The sequence below is a fragment of the Macrobrachium nipponense genome, chromosome 11 (genome assembly GCF_015104395.2).
Source record: "Macrobrachium nipponense isolate FS-2020 chromosome 11, ASM1510439v2, whole genome shotgun sequence".
Lineage (NCBI taxonomy): Eukaryota > Metazoa > Arthropoda > Malacostraca > Decapoda > Palaemonidae > Macrobrachium > Macrobrachium nipponense.
Genome location: NC_061087.1, coordinates 52,592,382 through 52,615,419, shown reverse-complemented (window position 1 = coordinate 52,615,419; position 23,038 = coordinate 52,592,382). Strand labels below are relative to the sequence as shown.

The following is a 23,038-nucleotide window of genomic DNA, read 5'->3' as shown; positions in this document are numbered from 1 at the left end:
TGGGCATAAATTAGTTCTTCATCTGACGTAGGTCCAATCTTTTCATCAAAACTGTCCACTACTCTGTCAGGTTCGTCGTGTAATAGCATTGCGAAATGTTTCAATTTGTGTAAATTGTTGAGTGAGACATTATTCCCATTTACCCCATTTGGATTTTTTCAATTTCTGTATCCATTCTCCTGCTGAGTCAAAAAGTTTTGAGCTATGCTCAATAAGGCTTGTTGTGCCTTTTCAAATTTTGTATAGCCCTCTTAAATCTCTCACCACATCACCGTGTTCATTTGAGCCATAAGCCACTCTTAAAAATACTTGTAACTCGGTCCATGACCGACACTTTGTGTACTGAGAACTTCTGCATCTAAATGATAAATCCCCTTTATTGAAATCTAACAAGGCTTTTGCCTTTGTGAACGCCTCTGTATCATCCTTAACCTGTTAAGCGTCACCCACCTAATAATACGTTTACAGCGATCTACTCGATAGCGCCTTCAAAGGGATATTACGTTCAAGACTTTAACTGTGCTTGTCAAGCCGTCAGTCCCTTAATAATATGTTTACTCGTATAGAAAGTGTAGGCACATTATTTGGTAACACTCTCAGCTCACAGGAAACTTATTTCCAGCCTGGCAACTCTTTCCTGGTGGTCGCTTATGCTAGAAAACTGCCTGGCCCTGCTGGTTTTCTTTCAGTACGCTTCGGGCGTTTATCGAGACAAATAGATTTTCACGTCTTTCACAATGAATGTCCCAAAGAGGAGGCTTATTTCTTTGGGTGAGATCAATCAAATACTAGATGAGGAGTCTGATGTTGATGACCTATTTGATGATGAGAGCTCTAGTTCTGAATCTTCCAGTGATGAGGATATTGAGGATACAAACTTTTCTTCCAATATAGCGGGAGTGAAGATTACTTTTCTTTGCCAAGTGACTGGACTCCGAGAGAGAGAGAGAGAGAGAGAGAGAGATCCCTTTACTTTTGTTGCTGATCCCGGTGTGAAATTTACAGTTGAGGATAAAGAGAACCCATTAGAATATTTTGAGAAATATTTTGATGATGAAATCATTGATTACCTCGTGAAAGAAACAAACTGATTTGCAAATCAGTTTCTATATGAGAATGTAGAACATTTGTCTCCACAATCACGAGTACATAGATAGAGTTTGACACTATGAAGTAGGATTGTGTGTAGCCCCTTCCTTTAGAGATTGGCATATGAAAGAATAATAGTGCATGTATGTATAATATTTTTCATTCAGTATTATGAAGTCTTTTGAAATAAAATAATTGTAGTATTAATTTTTTTTGCTCCAACATTTAATAATTTCCTACACTTAACTATAGTATGAATAATAAACATAAAAATCAATATTAACTTTGAAAAACTATCATCAGTGCTATGATCGCTAATTACAAAAAAAGCGTGATGGTATGTTAGCAGTGAGCTCATCCGGGGGGGGGGACGCTTAACAGGTTAATTCCCTTGGCATTTAAATAGTTATTCACCCCTCAATAAAAATTTGCACTGGTTGGGACAGAACGCCATCCACAATACCTCGAAAAGGACTGACTCCTGCATTTATGTTTGTATTTTGTGTACCAGTGTCTGGTTTCCACTTGCGTCGGCCATTTTGCTTTCTTTATGAAAACTCTTATACTTTAGAGGGGGTTTCACACGGTCAAACATGTTCATGAAAACATTTGACAACATGATGTTTGAGAGTATGTTTTAACATGTGAAAGGGGGTAAATATGTTGGACCAACGTGTTTAAATGAGTTGGAAGGAAGTCTGATCTGGTCTGACTTTTGTGGGCAGAGCTTGCTGGTTCGTGTTAAAGTCTGAACGTCTGAACAAGCATCAGTCTCCAAACGTCATACTTATTCAATTCTCGAAGTGGTAACATCTTTTTTAAGCAGCTTCTTCCTTCACTGACAAAGGGACTTTGCTATTTCCAAGTAAAATTACAACATGAGTAATGTGTGTGCCATTAAAGACAAAGAGAAATTATGGTTGATTTCATAGAAATATGTAGGAAACACCAAGCACTATGGAAGGTAAAATCTAAAGATTATTCTAATAAGAATTTGAGAAATATGGGTATCGAGGAATTACATGCAAAACTAAGAGAACTTGACCCCTCAGTGCACAAGGCAGGATGCGACCAAAAAAATCTTCATAGTTCCTTGAGAAGAGAACTACGAAAACTTGAAAGCTCCAAGAAGTCTGGCGAATCACCTGATGAATACACACCCACTCTCTGGTATTTTGAAGACTTGATGTTCATTTGTGACAAAGAGTTGCCAAGAGAAAGTTCATCAAATTTGGATTGTGTTTATGAAGGGTTGAGTTTTATGGTTTTATTGTGTTATGTATATATCTATATATCTATCTATATACCTATCTATCTATATATCTGTCTAATTATGTATTCTATCTTATTTATTTACTTGTTGTTAATTATTTAATTATTTATTTTGGTTATATATTTATTTATTTATTCATTTATTTGTACATTTATTTATTTATTCTTTGGCATTGGGTAGATTATGTTAAACAGCTTTATGGTCACTTTGATATAAGGATTTTAAATGTTTCCTGACTTATTAAAATAATTTGCAAATTCATACAAATCTGGATTACAACATATTATTTCATTAAGATTCTAAATGGCCACCCTGGATCTGAGGGTTGAATTTTAGCTAGACAGAACTAAATAAAGGATTTTATTCAGGAATTGGTAAAAGTTACCATAATGGCCGTATTCATTTATTTATTTACCTATTTATACTTTTGAAAGAAACATAATAGCAGAATATCTCAAATCTGTCAAGGGATCTGCCCATTGCTAAAAAACGTAATGTTGTGCTCAGCTGTTCATGAGGGCTAATGTATTTCCTCATAACAGTGCCTTTATGCGTAATGAATGGACTGACCAAATTCAAAAACTCTAAATATGTCGTATCATCCATGCACATATAATTATGCCAATCATCTAAAGAACTCGGTAACAGAAGTGCATAGAAAGAATGACCGTATCATCAGATTGAAGATATGTTATGGAGGAGAGATTCTGAATATTGTAAGCGCATATGCACCACAAGTTGGTTGCACAGAAGAAGAGAAGGGAAATTTCTGGAGAGACATGGATGGAATAATGCAAGAACTGGAAGAGCATGAGAGGGTGATAGTTGGGGCAGATTTGAATGGCCATGTCGGAAGTGAAAATGAGGCCATTGGGCAGGTGCATGGGGGTCATGGAATTGGGGAGAGAAACCCAGAAGGAGAGAGTGTAGTGGACTTTGCTGTGTCATTCGGCATGGCAATAGTAAACACATTCTTTAAGAAGAAAAGGGAACACCTAATAACATATAGGAGTGGGGGAAGATTCTCCCAGATAGACTATTTCTTGTATAAAAGGATAAATCTGGTGGAGGTCAAGAACTGCAAAGTTATTCCAGGCGACCATGTAGCCCCCCAACACAGACTGCTATGTATGGACTTGAAGTTGAAAAGGGAAAGAAAAACCAAAGCTAAAGGGATAAGGAAAATTAAATGGTACAAATTAGAGAAGGAAGGGGATAAGAAGAGAGAGTTTAAGAGGAGGGTTTTGGAGGATATTGATATAGGGATTGAAGATGTTCAAGAATGGTGGGCACGAAATGCAGCAGTAATAAGAAGGCATGGAAAGGAGCTGCTAGGAGAGACATCTGGTATTATATGGGAAGAAAAGGAGAGTTGGTGGTGGGATGAAGACATTGAGAAAGTAGTAAAATATAAGAAGGAGGCAAAGAAAAGATGGGAAGAGTCACAGTCAGTGGAAGACAGAAATAGGTACAGAGAGAAAAACAAGGTGGTGAAAAAGGTGGTAGCCCAAGCTAAAGCAAAGTCGTATGATGAGAGCACCAAAGATATAACACATAAGAGCACCAAAGATATAACACATATCAAACAAATAAAGGATCAAGAGGGTGTAGTACTTAGAAAGGAGGAAGACATTGTGAAGAGATGGAAAGAATATTTCGAACAGTTTTTAAATGAAGAAAATAATAGACTAATAAGAGAGGATGGGCAAGTGAACATTGGCATGGTAATGAGGTTTTCTAGGCAAGAGGTACCAAATGCACTGAAGAAGATGAAGAATGGGAAGGCAACCGGACCAGACATGATTCCGATGGAGGCATGGAAAGCATTAGGAGATGAAGGAGTGGATATACTGTACGATCTTATGATAAAGATCCTTGAACAGGAAAAGATACCAAATGAGTGGCGTGGGAGTATACTGATCCCAATTTTTAAAGGGAAAGGCGATGTCCAAGAGTGTGGTAATTATAGGGTCATTAAATTGATGTCCCACACTTTGAAGATACTGGAAAGGATGATAGATGCTAGACTGAGAGAAGAAGCACAAATAGGTAAAGAGCAGATGGGATTTATGAAGGGAAGGGGAACAACAGATGGTATATTTTGTCTGAGGCAAATAATGGAGAAATTCGGGGAAAGACAAAGGGACCTACATATGGTATTCATTGACCTTGAAAAGGCTTATGACCGAGTCCCGAGACAAGAGGTATGTAGGAGCCTGAGGGAGAAGATGGTGCCAGAGAAGTATGTGCGATTGATACAAGAGATATACCGGAATGTATTTACCAGAGTGAGGAGCAGTGTTGGGGAGACAGAAGGTTTTGAGGTGAGAGTAGGATTACACCAGGGGTCGGCTCTGAGCCCATTTATCTTTAACATAGTGATGGATGTTATAATAGAGGAAGTAAGGGAGACAGTACCATAGAACATATTGTATGCAGATGATATTGTTCTGTGTGCAGAGAGCAGGGAAGATCTGGAAGTGAAATTGGAAAGATGGAGACAAGTACTGGAGGAATGAGAATAAGTAGATCTAAGACAGAATATATGTGTACCACCACTGAGGGGGATGATAGAGAAAGTATTCAGCTTGGTGGAGAGCAAATAAGGAGAGTTTGATAAGTTTAAAGTAGTTTTGGGGATCTTTTGTTAACGCTGGAGGAAGTATGGAAGAAGAAGTAAAACATGAGGTACAGGCAGGCTGGAACAACTGGAGAGCGGCCTCGGGAGTTCTTTGTGACAAAAGAGTGCCGCTTAGGTTAAAAGGAAAATTTCACAAGACGGTGGTAAGAACAGCAATGAGAAAAACGGAGCAGAAGAAGATGGATGTGGCAGAAATGAGAATGCTTAGGTGGATGTCTGGGGTGACAAGAGTGGATAGGATCAGAAATGACTACATAAGGGGGTCAACTAAGGTGGTGGAAGTATCAAAGAAAGTGCAGGAGGGGAGGCTGAGATGGTATGGACACCTGTTGAGGAGAGATGAGGACCACGCTGGGGAGACATACTATGGGGTGGAGGTCCAAGGAAGAAGAAAAAGAGGGAGACCAAGAAAGAGATGGAAGGACTGTGTGAGAGGAGACTTACATGAGAAGGGAATTGATGAGGCAGAAGCGCAAGATAGAAATAGATGGAAACGGCTCATCCGAAATGGCGACCCCATATAAAAATGGGAACAAGCTGGGAAGAAGAAGAAGATCTGGCTGGAGTTTCAGCTCTTTCATAATGTTGGTATGAGAAATTTGGCACCTTTTTAATAACCAGTCCTTTGTCCATGATGACCGCTTCTTTTTCTTTTTCTTGAGCGCAATCACTATTCCAATTGCCAGCACCTCGTCTTGGGTAAGAGACATGTTGCTCCTTCTCCTCTTTGTGCCGACTGAGGTTGTCTGTCTCTGTAGTTTGAAAGTGTTAAAGCTCTTCAAGCATGTTGTGTTGGAGGTTTGATGAACGTGTTGAGCAACATGTTTGACCGTGTGAAACCCACTTAGGATTCGCCCTGACCTCAGTAACATTGATATATTTACACGCACACAAACCCCCAACCCAAAATTGATAATACATCATCCACCAATAAAAGATAAAATAAACATGCACCAATTCAACAAACCGCTATTTGCAACAAGCCACTTCTCAGGTTCAAGGTTAATCAGCTGATTTAACTGGTACAAGGTCACGTTGATATATAAAAAATGGGAAGAAAAAAGTGAGAGAAAGAAAACATATGTCTAACCAAAATTTGATGAATTAGCGCAAATGTCTACCCGGCTGCCACTCTCTCTCTCTCATGCCATGCAAAAAAATGAAACTAATAGTACCACTTTTCTAATGCATTTTAATATAAAATACACTTTTGAGTAAATTAACACCTATAAAAAGAAAAACAATAAACTTATACAATCACGTCTTCATAGGTCCGAAGTCAGTACCCGGCTACACATGCAACCGCATGTAATTAAGTCCTGTTATGATATAAATTCACTTTACCCCCCAGAAACAAAGGAACACGTCTTTACACTGAACAACCACTAAGATGACTACCCGTGCTAGGTACCCTGCTTCTAAATCCCCTTAAGTCAGCAATAGAGTAAGTTGCCAGATATATAATTATAACCACTCACCCCCAAAATATGCCCAACCTATCTAAATCTAGTCTCTTCAGAGGCACTACCTATAGGCATTAATGTACCTTTTAACAGCTGCCACCACTCCAACAGGGAAAATCCCTAACGAGGTCAAATAACACTCGTTTAAACAAAATTAAACCAAACATCTAACTGGTTGAAAGCCCTCTCTGGAGTAGGCTAAGGTAAACTCTTGTGGTTACAAAAATATATTTTTTATTTCCAAAAATTTGCTAACATGAAAATGGAATAAAATTTATTAAACTTGACTCAAAAAGAAACATTAAACTCTCATATTCCTCTCAAAATCATATTTAAGTAAGTACCCCCTTTTCCCATAAGTGTCCAAACATTCATAGTTTATTAATAATCAAGATCAGTCAGAGAGACCCATAGGTGACTTTGAATCCATCTGAAATAAAGAGACTATAATTATGATACCACAAAAATATTAAAGCTCGTCAATAAAGAATGTGTGCCGCACATCATTTCCATTTCAGATTCTATGTCATTTTCTGTTCATTACGAACACATGCACTCACCAATTGGCACACAGGAGGTATGCATGCTACATACATGAAACTTGTGATCTTCGAAGCATACCATTGACCCCAAGGTGCACTGGTAAGCTGTCCTGTTTGTTTTTTTCATTTCAGCATCTTCGAGGAATCCAGTGTTTTGCATCTGCCTCTAACCGGCAAGAGCTAAGGTTAACAACCCGATTATTGTTGGAACCTTTAAGATATATATATGTATATATATATGCATATATATATATATATGATATATATATATATATATATATATATATATATATATATATATATATATATATATCATATGTATATACATATATATATCTTAAAGGCTTCAACAATAATTGGGTTGTTGACCTTAGCTCTTGCTGGTTAGAGACAGATGCAAAACACTGGATTCCTCGAAGATGCTGAAATGAAAAAAACAAACAGGACAGCTTACCAGTGCACCTTGGGGTTAATGGTATGCTTCGAAGATCATGAGTTTCATGTATGTAGCGTGGATGCCTCTTGTGTGCCAATTGGTGAGTGTATGTGTTCGTAATGAACAGAAAATGACATAGAATCTGAAAGGGAAGTGATGTGTGGCACACATTCTTTATTGACGAACATTAATATTTTTGTGGTGTCATAATTACATATGTGTTTTTGTGGGGTCATAATTACATATATGTTTAATTCACTGAATGTCAGTGTGTGCTCCTGTCCATGTGTGGTGGTTTTGTTCCACGCAGTTGAAGGGCTGCCTCCTACACGAGGGTAGGGATCTGTCTGCCTCGCGTTGAATGTTAAGGTTGGGGCGTTGCATGGCGATGCTGACTGCTTCTGATATTAATAAACAGCTGTAGTTGCCTTCCTTGTGTATTATTTTGGTGTTTGTGAGAAGTTCTTGTAGGAATGGTTTTTTATTGTGGGTATCCACAAAGTGCTGGTGAATGGCGCCTTGGTTTCTATGGGCCTGCACGCGTCGTTTCAGTGTAGTGGTTGTGTGTCCGATGTAGCATTTTTGGGGGGACTGACATTGCTCGTCAGCACAGACAAACTTGTATACTATATCAGATTCAACCTCTTTCTCCGTCGATGGGGCCGTGCTATTTTTCATTACCAGTGAGGCCGTAAGGTTCGGCTTGCAGCAAATTCTTGGTGTTATTTTGTTATATGGCGCTAGGGGGTTGGTTCCTCTTCGCAGTATACCAAGGATGGCTTTCCTTCCATCTTCATGGTGTTTGTTGTATGATATCTGATGGTATATCACTATTTCTTTGTCTCTGTCTTGTGTGTTGTCCCTCTGGGTCGGGTTATGGAAAGCCTCTAATCTCTTTGTGACAACTTGCTGGATCATGTCATCTGGGTAGCCGTTATTTGTGAGTAGCTGTTGAACTCTGTTGATTTCTTCGTATATATATATATATATATATATATATATATATATATATATATATATTATATATATATATACATACTATCCATATTTATATATATATATACATATATATATAATATATATATATATATATATATATATATATATATATATATATATATATATATATATATTATGTATGTATATACGATAAAGAAGATCAAGGGTAGGAACACAAAGAGATTCACATTATGCTTTAATCCTACGTTTCGTGACAACATCGCCACATCTTCAGGGATTTTTCTACAAAATAAAGTACAAAATGCTAACATAAAATAAGACCTGATCACAAGATCCAATAGTTGAAAAGTAAAATCAGTTTAATGGCAAAATTACAACTCTCATACTTAAATTACATGCACACTTGATTAAAACAGACCAGAAGTACCAAACAACTTACAAATGACGAGAAGAACATTTAAAAATTTCAGCTAAATTACACAAACATAAAAGTAAAAACAAATATCATATAAAGTAAAAGTCATATATTCACAAAATCACAGCCAAAAACAGCTCAACACTTAACCAACCTTTCAGCATCAAAGATAAAAACACACTAAAAGTAAACAACGTCAAGAGGCACAAGGAATGACAGAATAATTAGGCTAAAAACAATGGGACAGCAGAGGAATGGTTGTTTAAAGTCGGAACTCGTAGTTTGATGTTCAGAGTTTCCAAAATCAACAGTTCGTTGGGTTCCCTTGTTTAGCCAATAATTTTAAAATCTTCGTATTTGACTGTAGCTTTACATTTAATAGTGTGCTTCCTTATATAAGATGTTTCAGGGTTAGATAATTTACACCCAGTTCTGTAACTAACGCCCCGATGGGAATCGGCCCTGACCCTGAGAAGACACCGGGTAGATCCCACATATTTTCCCAGATTACATCTGGGACAAGTGTATTCATAAACGACACCCGACGTCATCAAAGGGCAGAACCGATCTTTAAACTTGAAGAGCGAGCCAATGGTCTTGGGATTCTTAGGAATAAGTTTTAGATTTACGGCTCCAAAATATCTATGCACAATCTTGGTAAACTCTTTTCGAAAATTATCATTCAACAGATACGGGAAACTGGCATAAAGAGGGAGCTTGGGGACCTTAAAACTAATAGGCTGTTCAGAAACCCTTTTATTGAGTAGTTTATTTAAAATTCTATAAAAGATCTTAGAAGGAAAGCAATTATTAGAGAAGTACGGGAGGAGAAAAGTAATTTCGTTGTGGAAGAGAGACCAGGTAGAGGTAAGAGACAGAGCACGATAGAGTAAGGTATATACCGAGTTAAGTTTGAAATTGAGAAAACAGAAAATATAGAAGTTGGAACCGAACCCAGTAAATGTTTTCTTTCTGAAAATTGTATTACTAAAACTTTCATTTTCCTTGGAGACCAATATATCTAGGAGTTAGTTACCTGAAGAATGAAGTGAAGAAAATAATTAGAAAATATGAAGCAATTTCAAAAAGCTGGTTAAACCTCTAGCCGGAGCACTAAAAATCAAAACGTCTCCCGTCTATGCCGGGACTTGGTTTGGAGTGAGCGCGGAAGTGTGAAAAAATTAATTTTTTTCAAAAAAATACAGACGCGCGTAACTTCTGAAAGATTAAGAGTTCATTTGGCTCCTTTTTTTGTCATTGCCTGAAGTTTAGAATGAACCATCAGACATGAAAAACATAATATCATTTCATATGTAAATAATGCGATATATGGTAGCGAAAAAAAAAAAAAGTCATAACATAATTTATATTCAAACCACGCTGTGCCAGAAAACGGTCAAAGCTAAAACCAGTTACTTTTTTTTGCGTTTGTATTGACACTAAATTTCAATCATTTTGATATATAATAATTGGTAAAAACAATAAAAGCAACACCGGAAAAATCTTATCACAACAATGATGTACGAATCGTAACGAGCGGACGTAAAAAAATGTGATTTTCAAAATCAACGTAATTCTAAATAATGTTAGAGACTTCCAATTTGTTTAAAAATTAAGAAAAAATGATTGAATATTACGATAACTGTCAGAGTTTTAGACTTAGAATTGCGATTTCGACCATTTCGGACGAGTTAAATTTGAACGAAATGTCGAATTTAATATACACATTTTGTTATATTACAATTTCGAAGATGGAAAAAGCTACAACCTTCAATTATTTTTTATTGTACTTCTTCATGAATTTGCGCCACATTTTGATATTGAAACCTCTATAAAAAGGCTAATATGAAAAGGAGCAAATATTAGGATAATGCCATGTACGGATTTCGGAGACTTGCGGCCGCGAATCGGGCGCGCGGAGTGAAGGTAAATATATTTTTCAAAAATTATAACATTAAATCACAATATTGTTTAGAGACTTCAAATTTGTTTCAAAATGAAGGAAAAATGACAGAATTTACTAGGGCCGTAAGAGTTTTAGCGTACAATTGCGTTTTTTTTTAACTATTTCAGGTAGAGTAAAATTTGACCGAACGTGGGTTATTTTTTTCTATTTATCGTGATTTATATGCAAATATTTCGAAAAAAAAAAAAAGAAAAGCTACAACTCAATCATTTAGTTGTATTCTACATGAATTACGCACATTTTTCATATATAAAACTATGAACAGCTTAATTTAAAATGGTTGCAAACATTTCGACAATCGCACAAAAAAATTCTGATTTTTTCGGAAGTTACCGCGCGAACGTAATGTTTTTTTTTTTTTCATAAATTCACCATAAATCGAAATATTGTGCTAGAGACTTCCAAGTCGTTGACAAAATGAAGTAAATGATTGAATATTACTAGAATATAAGAGTTTTAGCTTACAATTGCGTTTTTTCGACCATTTCGGTAGAGTCAAAGTTGACCGAAAGTTGAAATTTTTGCACTTAACGTTATTTTATATGAAAATATTTCAAAACTGATAAAAGCTACAACCATGGGTTGTTTTTTTGTTGTATTGTGCAGGAAAATTGCGCACATTTCCATATATAAAACTTTATGTAACGGCAAATTTAAAAGGGTGCAAACATTAGGACAATCGCACGAAAAAATTTATCGAAGAGTTATCGCACGAACGTAAGGAAAAAGTTTTTTCATAAATTCACCATAAATCGAAATATTGTGCTAGAGACGTCCAATTTGTTGCAAATGAAGGCAAATGATTGAATATTACTATAATGTAAGAGTTTTAGCTTACAATTGCGTTTCTCGACCATTTCTGTAGAGTCAAAGTTGACCGAAGGTTGAAATTTTTGCACTTATCGTTATTTATATGAAAATCATTTCAAAAACTGATAAAAGCTACAATCATGAGTGTTTTTTAGTTGTATTGTGCATGAAATTGCGCACATTTTCATATATAATACTTCATGTAAAGGATAATTTAAATGTGCAATAATTATGTCAAAGTGACGAAATAATTTCCGAGATGTGTCACTGATACTTTTTAGTGCGATAAGAAAGAAATTCGCGCTTGCGCGCCTGCGTAACGATTGTAAACAAAACAACGCCTTGATCTGGAACTTCCCAGCATCCCCCAAGGCGCGTGATACAAAAGTTTTCGGCTGGTAGGCCTATAAGTATTTTTCCGCGAATTTTTAAAAAAACTTTTTTGAGCCGACGTATGATACGTCCAATCGGCATACGGGAGACATTTTGACTCGACAGTTTAATACGTCCAATCGGCGTAAGAGGGTTAACAGGTGAAAAAGCCATTCTATTCAATGAATGTTGTATCCGTGAAAAATTGTGCCATAAAAGTAATATATATATATATATATATATATATATATATATATATATATATAGACACACACACACACACACACACACACACACATATATATATATAATATATATATATATATATATATATATATATATATATATATATATAATATATAATTCTACTGACCCCCTCAAGACAAAACCAGAGAGACACTCAACAATAAAATAATTCCACACCTGGACAGGATTAAGCGGGTGACCCAGACTCTTGCAAAATTTAACCCTTTTGCCTTTACCTACCCAAATACCCAAATTCGACTTTATTCTATGGTTATGGTTAGTTATATGGCTGAAAATTGCTGAGTTCTGTTGTCCATACCTAACTGAACGTTTATGTTGTATTAATCTCTGGGGAAGTGATTTTCATGAAAAATTGATGTCAGATTGGCCACAGTCCAGGCATGGGATTTCGTATACCGCTGAGTCTTTGTGGATTTTCTTTTGTTGGACGTTAATCAGGGATTTGGCTAAAGTATTTGGGTAGGTAAAGGCAAAAGGGTTAGATTTTCCAAGAGTCTGGGTCACCCTCTTAATCCTATCCATGTGTGAAATTATTTTATTGTTGGGTGTCTCTCTGTTGTTTGGCTTGAGGGGGTCAGTAGAAAATTATGTTTGCTTTGTGAATTTTTCTCAGTTGTATGGTCAGGATACCTTAAATATGAAAGCTGCTTACGAATAAGTTCAAATTGTTTTTCCGGGAAATCTAGGGAACAAATTCATAAGGCTCATAAGAATCGGCTGCTGGCTACACCTATCTTGATAGGAATGTCATGATAGCTAAAGTAGTGAATGTATGCAAGTGAGAACGTAGGTCTTCTGTATATGGTAAATTTGTATTCTGTCGTGTCTCTAATTATTAAAACATCAAATTTGATGCTGGACACAAAAGAGTTTCATTTTGAAAGGAATTAGTTGAATTTGCCCCATTTATTATCCCAAAATGTTAGAATATCATCTACATGTCTCATCCACAGCATGTTTTTGGGTTTTATTGGATTTATTACTGTAGTTTCAAAGTAGTCCATGTATAGATTGGCTAAAACAGGATTTAAGGACTTCCTATACTACACCCGAATGAAAATACATTATTAGATACACATGATTCAACTAACTTTATTATTTTGTCAAGTGCCAATGGGAAGTGATCTGAACAGGGGGCTAATTTTTCCCTCAAAAACTCTAGAACGTCCTACACTGGTACTTTTGTGAATAGGGAATCTATGTCAAGGCTTAAAAGTTTTATGTTGTGAAGTGGTATATGTGCTTCTCTGAATTTGTGACAAAAGTCTTCCGAATGGTTAGCTGGCCTCCTTTCACCTTTGTTAGGCACTTTTTCTCCCAGTAACATTAAACAAGCAAACTATGTCTCATTTGGAAGTCTGCTCTAAGCATTGGTTCATAAATCAATGTTTTGAAATTGAAACTATGACCAGACACCAACAAAAACTTAGCTTGGTTACCTGTTGACTCCCATTGCTGTTCCATGTATATCTGAAGTATCTCTGAAATAAAGTCACAATAGAATTGGAAATATTGGATGATACAAATCTTATTTCAAGCAATTTTCAGCCGGATACATTTGTTTCATTTTTTTTAATTAAAAATGTGCGGTAACATGATCTTACAGTTAAATGAATTTATTCACTTAATTAGTTTGTATTTTTTCCAGATCCTACTAACAGACTGAATTCTATAGCATAGAATCTTCTGCTGTTCCCTACAAGATGACCATGGACCCAGAAAAGAATAATCCAGCCTTGACCTCTTCAGCAGCAGCAGCAGCTGCTCAGAAAAAAGCCTCTGAAGCCGAAGGAAACTCTTTGAAGGCCTCAGAGCCTGCTGGCAGTGCATCTTTGTCACCCACCCTGAGAGACCACAATGAAGTCAAGTCCGAGGCACGTGACGTTAATGTCCATTCAGAGTCAAAACTTGGACTCCCAGATGAAAGCAAATGCACAGAAGCCATTACACTGAAAAAGGAGCTTGGACTCCTTGAGGGAGTGGCCATGATTGTTGGCATTGTGATCGGATCTGGAATATTCGTCTCTCCTAAAGGAGTTATTCAGTACACTGGAAGTGTTGGGCTTTCATTGGTTGTGTGGACTGTGTCGGGCATCGTCTCCATGGTGGGTGCTCTCTCCTTTGTGGAACTGAGTAAGTTCAAGTTACACTCCATCTTCTTTGGAAGGGAAATTCTCTCAAGGACCTTCTTTAAGATAACGAACATTAAAAAAGACAGCAGTAGTTGTCAGTAACACACCTCAGTCGTTGATGAAAGCTGTCAAAAGCCCTGTCACTTAGAGAATTCCATTTTCCAGTTTAAAGAAAAGGCAAACCATTTTTAAGGAGGCAGCATAATTTGCCATTTTCCATCAATGTCATGTAAATGCTATTATGATTATCATTAGTCTAAACAAGTTCTTCGCAGCTTTGGAGGAATACATTTAACTTCTAATGTGATCTTATTTTCAATTTGTTTAATGTTAGATTTTAGACTGTTTCATTTTGCTTTTTCCTAGTCTTTATATTAATGATGAAATATCATCATAGCATCCTTAATCATATTTTATTGAATATTCAGATAAGATGACCACTAGCTCTAAATTAGGGTCTTCAGGTAGAATTTATGCTATGGTACAACAATATGGTATTGTATATTTTTATTGCTCATAGTTATCAGCCACATTCAACTGAATTCAGTTCTTTTGTGACAGCTAATACAGTTTTTGTCACCTCTTTTACCGACAGAGACATATTATAATTGAAGTTTTGACTGCCTATTCCCTCAGGTACAATGATTCCAGAGAGTGGTGGAATGTACAGTTACCTCTATGAGGCTTTCGGCGCCTTACCAGCCTTTCTATATATATGGGTGACTGCTGTGATCAGGAATGCTGCTGGGTGTGCTGTTGTTGCTCTCACCTTCTCCAATTATCTCCTTCAGCCCTTCTTTGAGTGTGGCCATATTCCTGATATTGCTGCAAGGCTCATTGCTGCCTCCCTCATCTGTGAGTGCAAATACAGTATTGTATTACCTTATATATTGCATATGCATTAGACAGTCAGTGCTTATGCAGGCATGCCTGCAAAAACAAATCTAGATGTACACACAAACATACATATATATACAGTGGGCACCCATATTCGCTTTCTCCGGATTTGTGGACTCACACATTCGCGGATTTCTCTCGGGAGCGTTTCCCCGCATTAGTCGCGGAAAATTTGCACATTTGCGGTATTTTTCTCTGAGAAATATCCACAAATTCCTGGTTCTTTTTTATCAATTTCATCATAAAAAAAACCAAGTATGAACATTTTTAGTGGTTTTTCTTGAGTTTTAACTAACAAAATAGGCTGTTTTTAGCGTTTTTATAGGGGTTCCAAACATTCGCGGGTTCTAACAATTCAAGGGGAGGTCTGGTACACATCCCCCACGAATAAGGGGGACCACTGTGTGTTATATATATATATATATATAATATATATATATATATATATATATATATATATAAAAGATATATATATATATATATATAGTATATATATTATATATATATATATTATATCACCATGTTTAATCTTTTGAAAAATTGGTGCTTTTTGCATGCAGTTCATTAAAACACTTGTTCTTGATATTGTTACATAATTTCCAGTAATGAATCAGTCCACAGAGCCAGTGAGAGCTCCTGTAAGTTTTATTCTTCCGATTACCGTATAGAATTATACCTTGTAAGTGGACATATTACCTTCAATCCTTTTTTAGTAATTCTTGGCGATTCCTTTAAGGTACTTACTTCTTATTTTTCTAATCACTAGTGGCAGGCCACCCTTGTCGTTTGCAAAAGGCATTTTAGAGGAGAGCCAGTTTCCCCAAAATGGGATATATATATATATATATATATATATACTATATATATATATATATATAATATATATATATATATATATATATATATATATATATAATATACATCTATATAATATATATATATATATATATATATATATATATATACATATATAGCTATATATATATATATATATATATATATATATATATATATATATATATATATATATATATATAGAAGAGAGAGAAGAGAGAGAGAGAGAGAGAGAGAGAGAGAGAGAGATATTTATCTATATATATATATCTATATATATATATCTATATATCTATATCTATATATAATATATATATATATATATATATATATATATATATATATATATATATATAGATATATACGATATATATATATATATATCGATATATATATATATATATATATCTATATATATATATCACCATGTTTAATCTCACTGGGTCTGTGGGACTGATTCATTACTGGAAATTATGTACAATATCAAGAACAAGTGTGTTAATGAACTGCATGCAAAAAGCACCAACTTTAAAGATTAAACATGGTGATATATATATATATATATATATAATCTATATATTATATAGATATATAGATATATATATATCTATTTTATTATATATATATATATATATATAAATATATATGTATGTAGGTGTATGTATATTTATATTACCAGCGAAGGGCATCGCACCCCCCCAGTATTTAATATTTTGGTATGCGTTAAGCCTGAGCGTTAGGCGAACTGGTTACACTCAGTCTCTCCCCACCTCTCTCTCTTTCTCAAGGTGATCACTGGCATAGCCTTCTCTCTCTCTCTCTCTCTCTCTCTCTCTCTCTCTCTAAACAATCACTGGCTAAACTCGCCGTTATGAATAGACATAGTTCGTACACGTACACACGAATTCACACTCCTCGTCAATGCCCCAATTAACTGGTCACAGCCAGTTTTCAAAGGCACCTTGAACAATAGTTTCACGACACTGATATGCTTAAGTAAGGAACTTTAACATCATACCACCCAAAAAGAGATGTCAGCATTCTTAGGTTGTCGCTTCGGACTCTGTCTCCATGGGAAGTTAAAAGTGATCAATCTGCACATCACATTATAATGGTACATTAAACATATTATTAATCATAGCCTTCTTTTGTCTTACATATATGTATATATATATATATATATATATAGTATGTTTAATGTATATATATATATATATATATATATATATATATATATATATATATATAATATATATATATATATATATATATATATATGTATCCCATTTTGCCATTCAGTAACCTAAGATCAAAAGTTGAATGAGCACAAAAGAATCTCTCTCTCTCTCTCTCTCTCTCTCTCTCTCTCTCTCTCTCTCTCTCTCTCTCTCACGTTCATGTGCATTTCTCTCTTCATTTCTCTGCCGCTCGCCCGTCTTTATGTAAGAAACAGCTGGCGTCGGATACCAAAAGCCGAGAACTAAGCCAAAAACTGCCGGAGGGCAGAATGAAGCTGATAAAAGAGGTCAACAAGAGTAAGTCGGTCTCACAACCCGCTCCACTCTAACCCAGTTTGGAGCTCCTCGTATCTGCAAGGCTGTCCCCTTGTCCCCTGCCCTTGAACCTCACGTGGCTGGCCTTGGACCATTACTTGACGACCTTGGAGTGGATTTCCCTTCCTTCGTTGGTGCCTTTTTACGAAGCAGAGCTCGGCAGCAAAAGACGCCAAAGTGTGGGTGTAGTTGGCAGTCACCTTTGTCTCTTTTTCAAAATTCTTTTGTCCATATTTGTGTTATCCCCCTACAGCCGTGCTTCCCTGTTCTATAAAGCTAATCTAATTCAAGTGCTGTGGTTCCCTTGAATGTGATTTACTAATGCTCTTTGCTTGAATGACCTCCCAGTATTAGCAGTTGCTAAGAGAATTTACTAAGGGAGATAACCTAAGTCCGGTGTCTGTGCCTCATACCTCCCATTCAATACAATAATGTTCTGTGAAACAATTCAGTCATTCTTTGCCCTTTTAGGGAATTCTGAGAAAGCAAAGATTTATGTTATGCAAGTTGGAAGACTTTAGCAGTATCACCACATTTGATCAGTCCTTTGTGTGTCACACCTTGTTTCAGGTATCCTATAGTCTTCATTCCTGTTGTGAGAAGTGGTTCTTCCTTATCCTACGCTCGGGCATACACCCATATTCGTGCTCGAAGTTCCTAGCGCATATCGGTGCCCGATCACGGAGATTTCAGTGCTACATGCAACTGATCTTTCAGTGATAGTTGGACCTTGAGAGTCCTAGTACGTCTGGTAATTAATTTGTAATTAATTTGTAAAATCGATCCTTAGAGTTTTCCTCACATTTTCCCTTGAAATCTAACCTCGACACTAAGCCGTAAATTTCTGTTCATAAACCAGACCTCATAAGGCTTCCTTTTGATCAAGTCAGATGCGTTGCAACCATTGCCTTCAGCCAGAGGTCCAGATATATGAAAGTGGCACCATGTTAAGGATCTCTGTCAACAATTAGCATTGCTAGAGTTGATTTCACGAGAAAAACGGATCTGAAATCCCAGCCCCATTAAGCAAAGGAAAGAAAGAAACCCCTCACAACAGGCAAAGTGTTGTTATTCAAGTTTCAGGTATTTATTGTTAGGGGTACAACCAAATGTTGACTGCCATCTTTTCAGTTAGAGGTAGGAAAAGCTTAGGATTGCGTGCATGCCAAAATTTTAGCTACAAGAGAGAAAAGTTTCAATCACTAACCTTGGTTTTTTTTCGGAAGTGTTATAGTTACCAGGAAACAGTGCCAGGTTTCCTTCGCACAAAAGAAATTGCCAAAACCACGTGTCAAAAGAGATTGCATTAGCTAGGCACAGATCACTAAATTGGTTTTTATTTTAGCGGGCAAATACGATTTTGCGTCGTTTACGTTAGTGCAGCGAGTCTCGTTAACTATCTCTCTCTCTCTCTCTCTCTCTCACTCTTGCATTGCCTCTGCCTCCACGTGGCAGACTAGTAGGAAGAAGTAGGGAGGAATAGGCAAAAATACATTAAAACTCCTCCTAGAAAAGGGTTACCTCTAAAGAGGCAATAGAAAGGAACCCATTACTTCAAATAATCATTCGTTTATGTTTCCTTTTCTCTTTTAAGAAGTATTACTTTAAAATAGCTAGATAACATCACATGAAAATGTCACTTCTGATGTAAGTCTGTGAATAAATGATAGCAGTTACTGCAACATGACTGAATTAATGAAATAAGCAATAGCGTGTTACATCAGTGGGTAGCGGAAGAACAAGTAAAAACAAGCCATTTTGTTTTGTTTCGCGGTCGATCCTCCTCCCCGCCTCACGCAAAGTCTATAGACCTTGACATCACATGTGGGGGCCTAGCTAGTCAGATGATAAAGGAAAGAATTTGTTCGTTCACATAATCGTGGTTTCTTCTAAGAGGTGTGTGTAGTCTTCCCCCCTTTTTCCATTCATAGCAAGCAAGCCAACTAGTCAGACACTTGTGCATATTGCGCACAAGGAAACAACTTTGAGATATCCAAGATTTTGGATTTTGAGGAACTTTTCACTACCCTGCTTGCAAACTATATATATATATATATATATATATATTAATAGTATATATATATATATATATATATATATATATATATATATATATATATATATAATGTATATATATATATATATATATAGTCAAAATTATTTCCTTGTGCGCAATCTGCGCAAGTGTCTGACTAGTTGGCTTGCTTGCTATGAATGGAAAAAGGGGGGAAGACTACACACACCTCTTAGAATGACCAGATCATATATCTCAATTCGAGGATTGAACATAACACGTACTTTGTTCATAAATTACACTAAGTATCTAAAAAGGTTATCAGGAGGTAAAACAATACTGGAGCACTATCAGGCTCTGTGGCACTGGTGACGTTACTTAAGTTATCCACAATCACATGGTAAAGTGCCACTACTAAGCAAGCCTACGAAGGTCCTACTATTTGAATTATGGGCATAAGAAAGTGAGAATCTCAAACTCTTAAGATTAACACTAAAATAAAAACACTATGCAGTGGATTACTGTAAGCAAGCTATGTGTCACTGGCATTTAGGAAGTAATTTCCCAAATATGGCACAGGCATAAGTTGAGTTAGTGGCACTGTTGACCCACAGGGGCAGACACACAATGTGGTAGTCTACACAGATCTGCAAAAGATTCTTGCATGCAAATTACACTGTCGAAATTATGTCAAAGATTGTAGGCTGAAGTTGGCAGATGGTGGTGAACCAATTGTCATCTTAGGAGCATGCAGGACTGAGGAGCAAAGCAAGAGGCACAGTAATTTACCAGTTAGTGAAGGTTATCCAGTTATCCAGGATTGTGAGGACTGGAATCAGACGAAAAAGCTCGAACTAACTTTATTGAACAGAGACTGGTGTATATGAGGCAGCAGTGCCGACGGAAACGAAGTGTCCATCACGCACGCACATACAAAAAAGGATGAGCCTCCCACTGCGATTGTGTTTCATCACAGCTGAAAACATATATCTTCGTGCAGAGAGTACATTTTTACATGATATTTATAATGGCAGATAGGCAGTGAAATGCTCTATATTTTAGTATATGGGATAAAAAGTATATGCAGACAATTGGTGAAATTCTCCCCCCCCCCCCCCCCAATACCCCCCCCCCCCAAAGGACAAGATTTAAGTAATAATCGTTGGCTGGTGGTCAGTGGAATCTTGCGGGGGGCTGGAGGAGTCCACAGATTCCATCTGATGGGGGATGTCTTCTGGGTCCTCGTCATCCAGTGAGTTGGGAAGCAGGATGCTGTCCCTGGTGGTGGGCCGGGGGAATTCGACTGCTTTCCTTGGGTGGCCCTGGTGACGTCTGGAGGCACTGTTGGATTCTTGCGAGGCTGTGTTCCTTCTGTGGGGTCGTCTTCGCCGGGAATGATGGTGGGCTTCAGTCTGTCTATCGAGACCCAGTCCTCGCGGCTGCCAATCGAGACAAGGAATGCCTTCTCCTCTCGGCTGATGACGCTGTGCTATCCTCGGTAGGGTCTATTGGGGGCGGGTGGGTGGCGTTGCTCTGTATGAAGACGTATTTGCAGGAGTCCGGGGCCCTCAATCGGAACTGCTTCCTCCTGTCAGTGTAGGTCCCTCAGCAGGCAATGAATTTCTGGGTGGCTGCCCGGAGTCTTGACAGTGGGATGTCTCATGGTCGTCGCTGTCAGCAGGGAAGAATTCACCTGGCACTATCAGGGTCTCACCGTAAGCCTTCTCTGCTGGTGACAGGTCACCGTTGGCTCTTGGGGCAGTACAGAGATTGAGGAGGACCCATGGTAGCTGTGCCTTCCAGTCAGGGCCTGTGCAGCATGCCGTCATGGAGGCCTTGAGGGAGTGGTGGGTTCTTTCCATCATGCCTTTGGCTGCGGGGCTGTAGCCCGTGGTCATATGGTGCTTGGTTCCCATCAGGTGTACCAGGGAGGTCCAGAGTTCTGAGGTGAAGTTGGTTCCCTGGTGTGTAGTGATATTGTCTGGCACTCCGAAGTGGCTGATCCAGCTAGATAGTAGGCCTCTGGCGCAGGCGTCTGCGGTGGCTTCTGACATTGGGGTGACTTCCGGCCACCTGGTGGACCAGTCAATCACGTCGGATCGGGTAGGGGCCTGACAATGTTGATGTGGATATGCCTGAATCTCCGCCTGGGTTGAGGGAAGGTGCCTATTCCCGATTTGGTGTGCCTTCCTGTCTTGCTGCTCTGGCACGCAATGCAGTTCCTGGCCCACTCCCGGGAGTCCCTCTTGATGCCGTGCCAAACGAACCTTTCTGTCATGAGTCTGGTTGTGGTGTGGGGCGACGGGTGCGAGATTCTGTGGATCACGTCAAATACCTGCTTGCTTCGAGAGACGGGTATCAGGGGGCATGGGTGGCTGGTGCTGGTGTTGCAGAGGAGTGTCATCTTGGTAGGGCTGAGGGGAATATCCTCCCTTTGGAGGGTGGTACAGAAGGCTGGTACTTCAGGTTCAGAGGCTTGCTCATGCACTAGGTCCTTGTAGTCCACGCCGAGCTGCAGGGAGTTTATCTTGATCCTTCCGCTGGAGACATACTCAATTGAGCACCTGAATTCGGAGATGGCCGCGAGGTGATGTTCCTGTCTTGCAGACCAAGTGTCACTCGCCTTGATGAAGGTGTGGACCAGCAGCTGATGGTCTGTCCTTATGGTGAATGGGACATCTTCCAGGAGGTACTTGAAGTGTCGGATGGCCTGGTAGAAAGCAAGGAGCTCGTGGTCGAAGGTGCTGCAGTGGGTCTCAGCTGGTTTCAGCTTCCTGGTATCAGTGGTGAGTGTCAGGGGCACGTTGGGGTCCTGGAAGCCAGGGTTGTGGCTCTGCTGAGCGATGACTTGGTGCAGTCGAAAGCGCGCTGTTGGGCTTCTCCCTATGTCAGCTTCTTTGGTTTGTCCTTCAGGACATCAGTCAAAGATCACATGGTACGGGTGATGTCCGGGATTATTTTTCTGTAGTAATTCACCATCCTGATGACCTCTTGGAGGGCCTTGACTGTCGTTAGCATCAGGAACTTATCCACTGCAGCCACCTTTGATGCCATGGGACATACTCCTGCTGGGGTAATCTTGGGGCCGAAGAAATCCACCTTCTCCGTGCCGAAGGTGCACTTGTCGAATCAGACGACAAGCCCATTCTCCTGCAGGTGCTTGAGGATGGCCCAGACAAGGTTCAGGTGCTCCTCTGGCGATCTGGAAAATATGAGGGTCATCCACACAGCAGACGCAGAAGGGCAGGTCGCTGAGGATGCTGAAAGGTGACTTTAAGAGGTCGATTTTAGAGAAGATCTTTGCTCCATGAAGAGGCCTGGTGAGGTTCTGCATGTTCGGCAGGGGCTAACTGTCGGGCGTGGTGACAAGGTTC

General features: G+C 38.2%; 1 protein-coding gene across 1 annotated transcript in view; it reads left to right on the top strand.

Annotated features, from left to right (window-relative positions):
* LOC135205910 (Y+L amino acid transporter 2-like) overlaps positions 1–23,038 on the top strand; it is a 108,521-nt gene that overhangs the window by 16,818 nt on the left and 68,665 nt on the right. Inside the window, exons 2-3 of the mRNA XM_064237135.1 lie at positions 13,883–14,367; positions 15,003–15,221. Of these exons, the coding sequence (XP_064093205.1) occupies positions 13,938–14,367; positions 15,003–15,221 (649 nt within the window). The 5' untranslated portion in view covers positions 13,883–13,937. The remainder of the gene's footprint in view (positions 1–13,882; positions 14,368–15,002; positions 15,222–23,038) is intronic.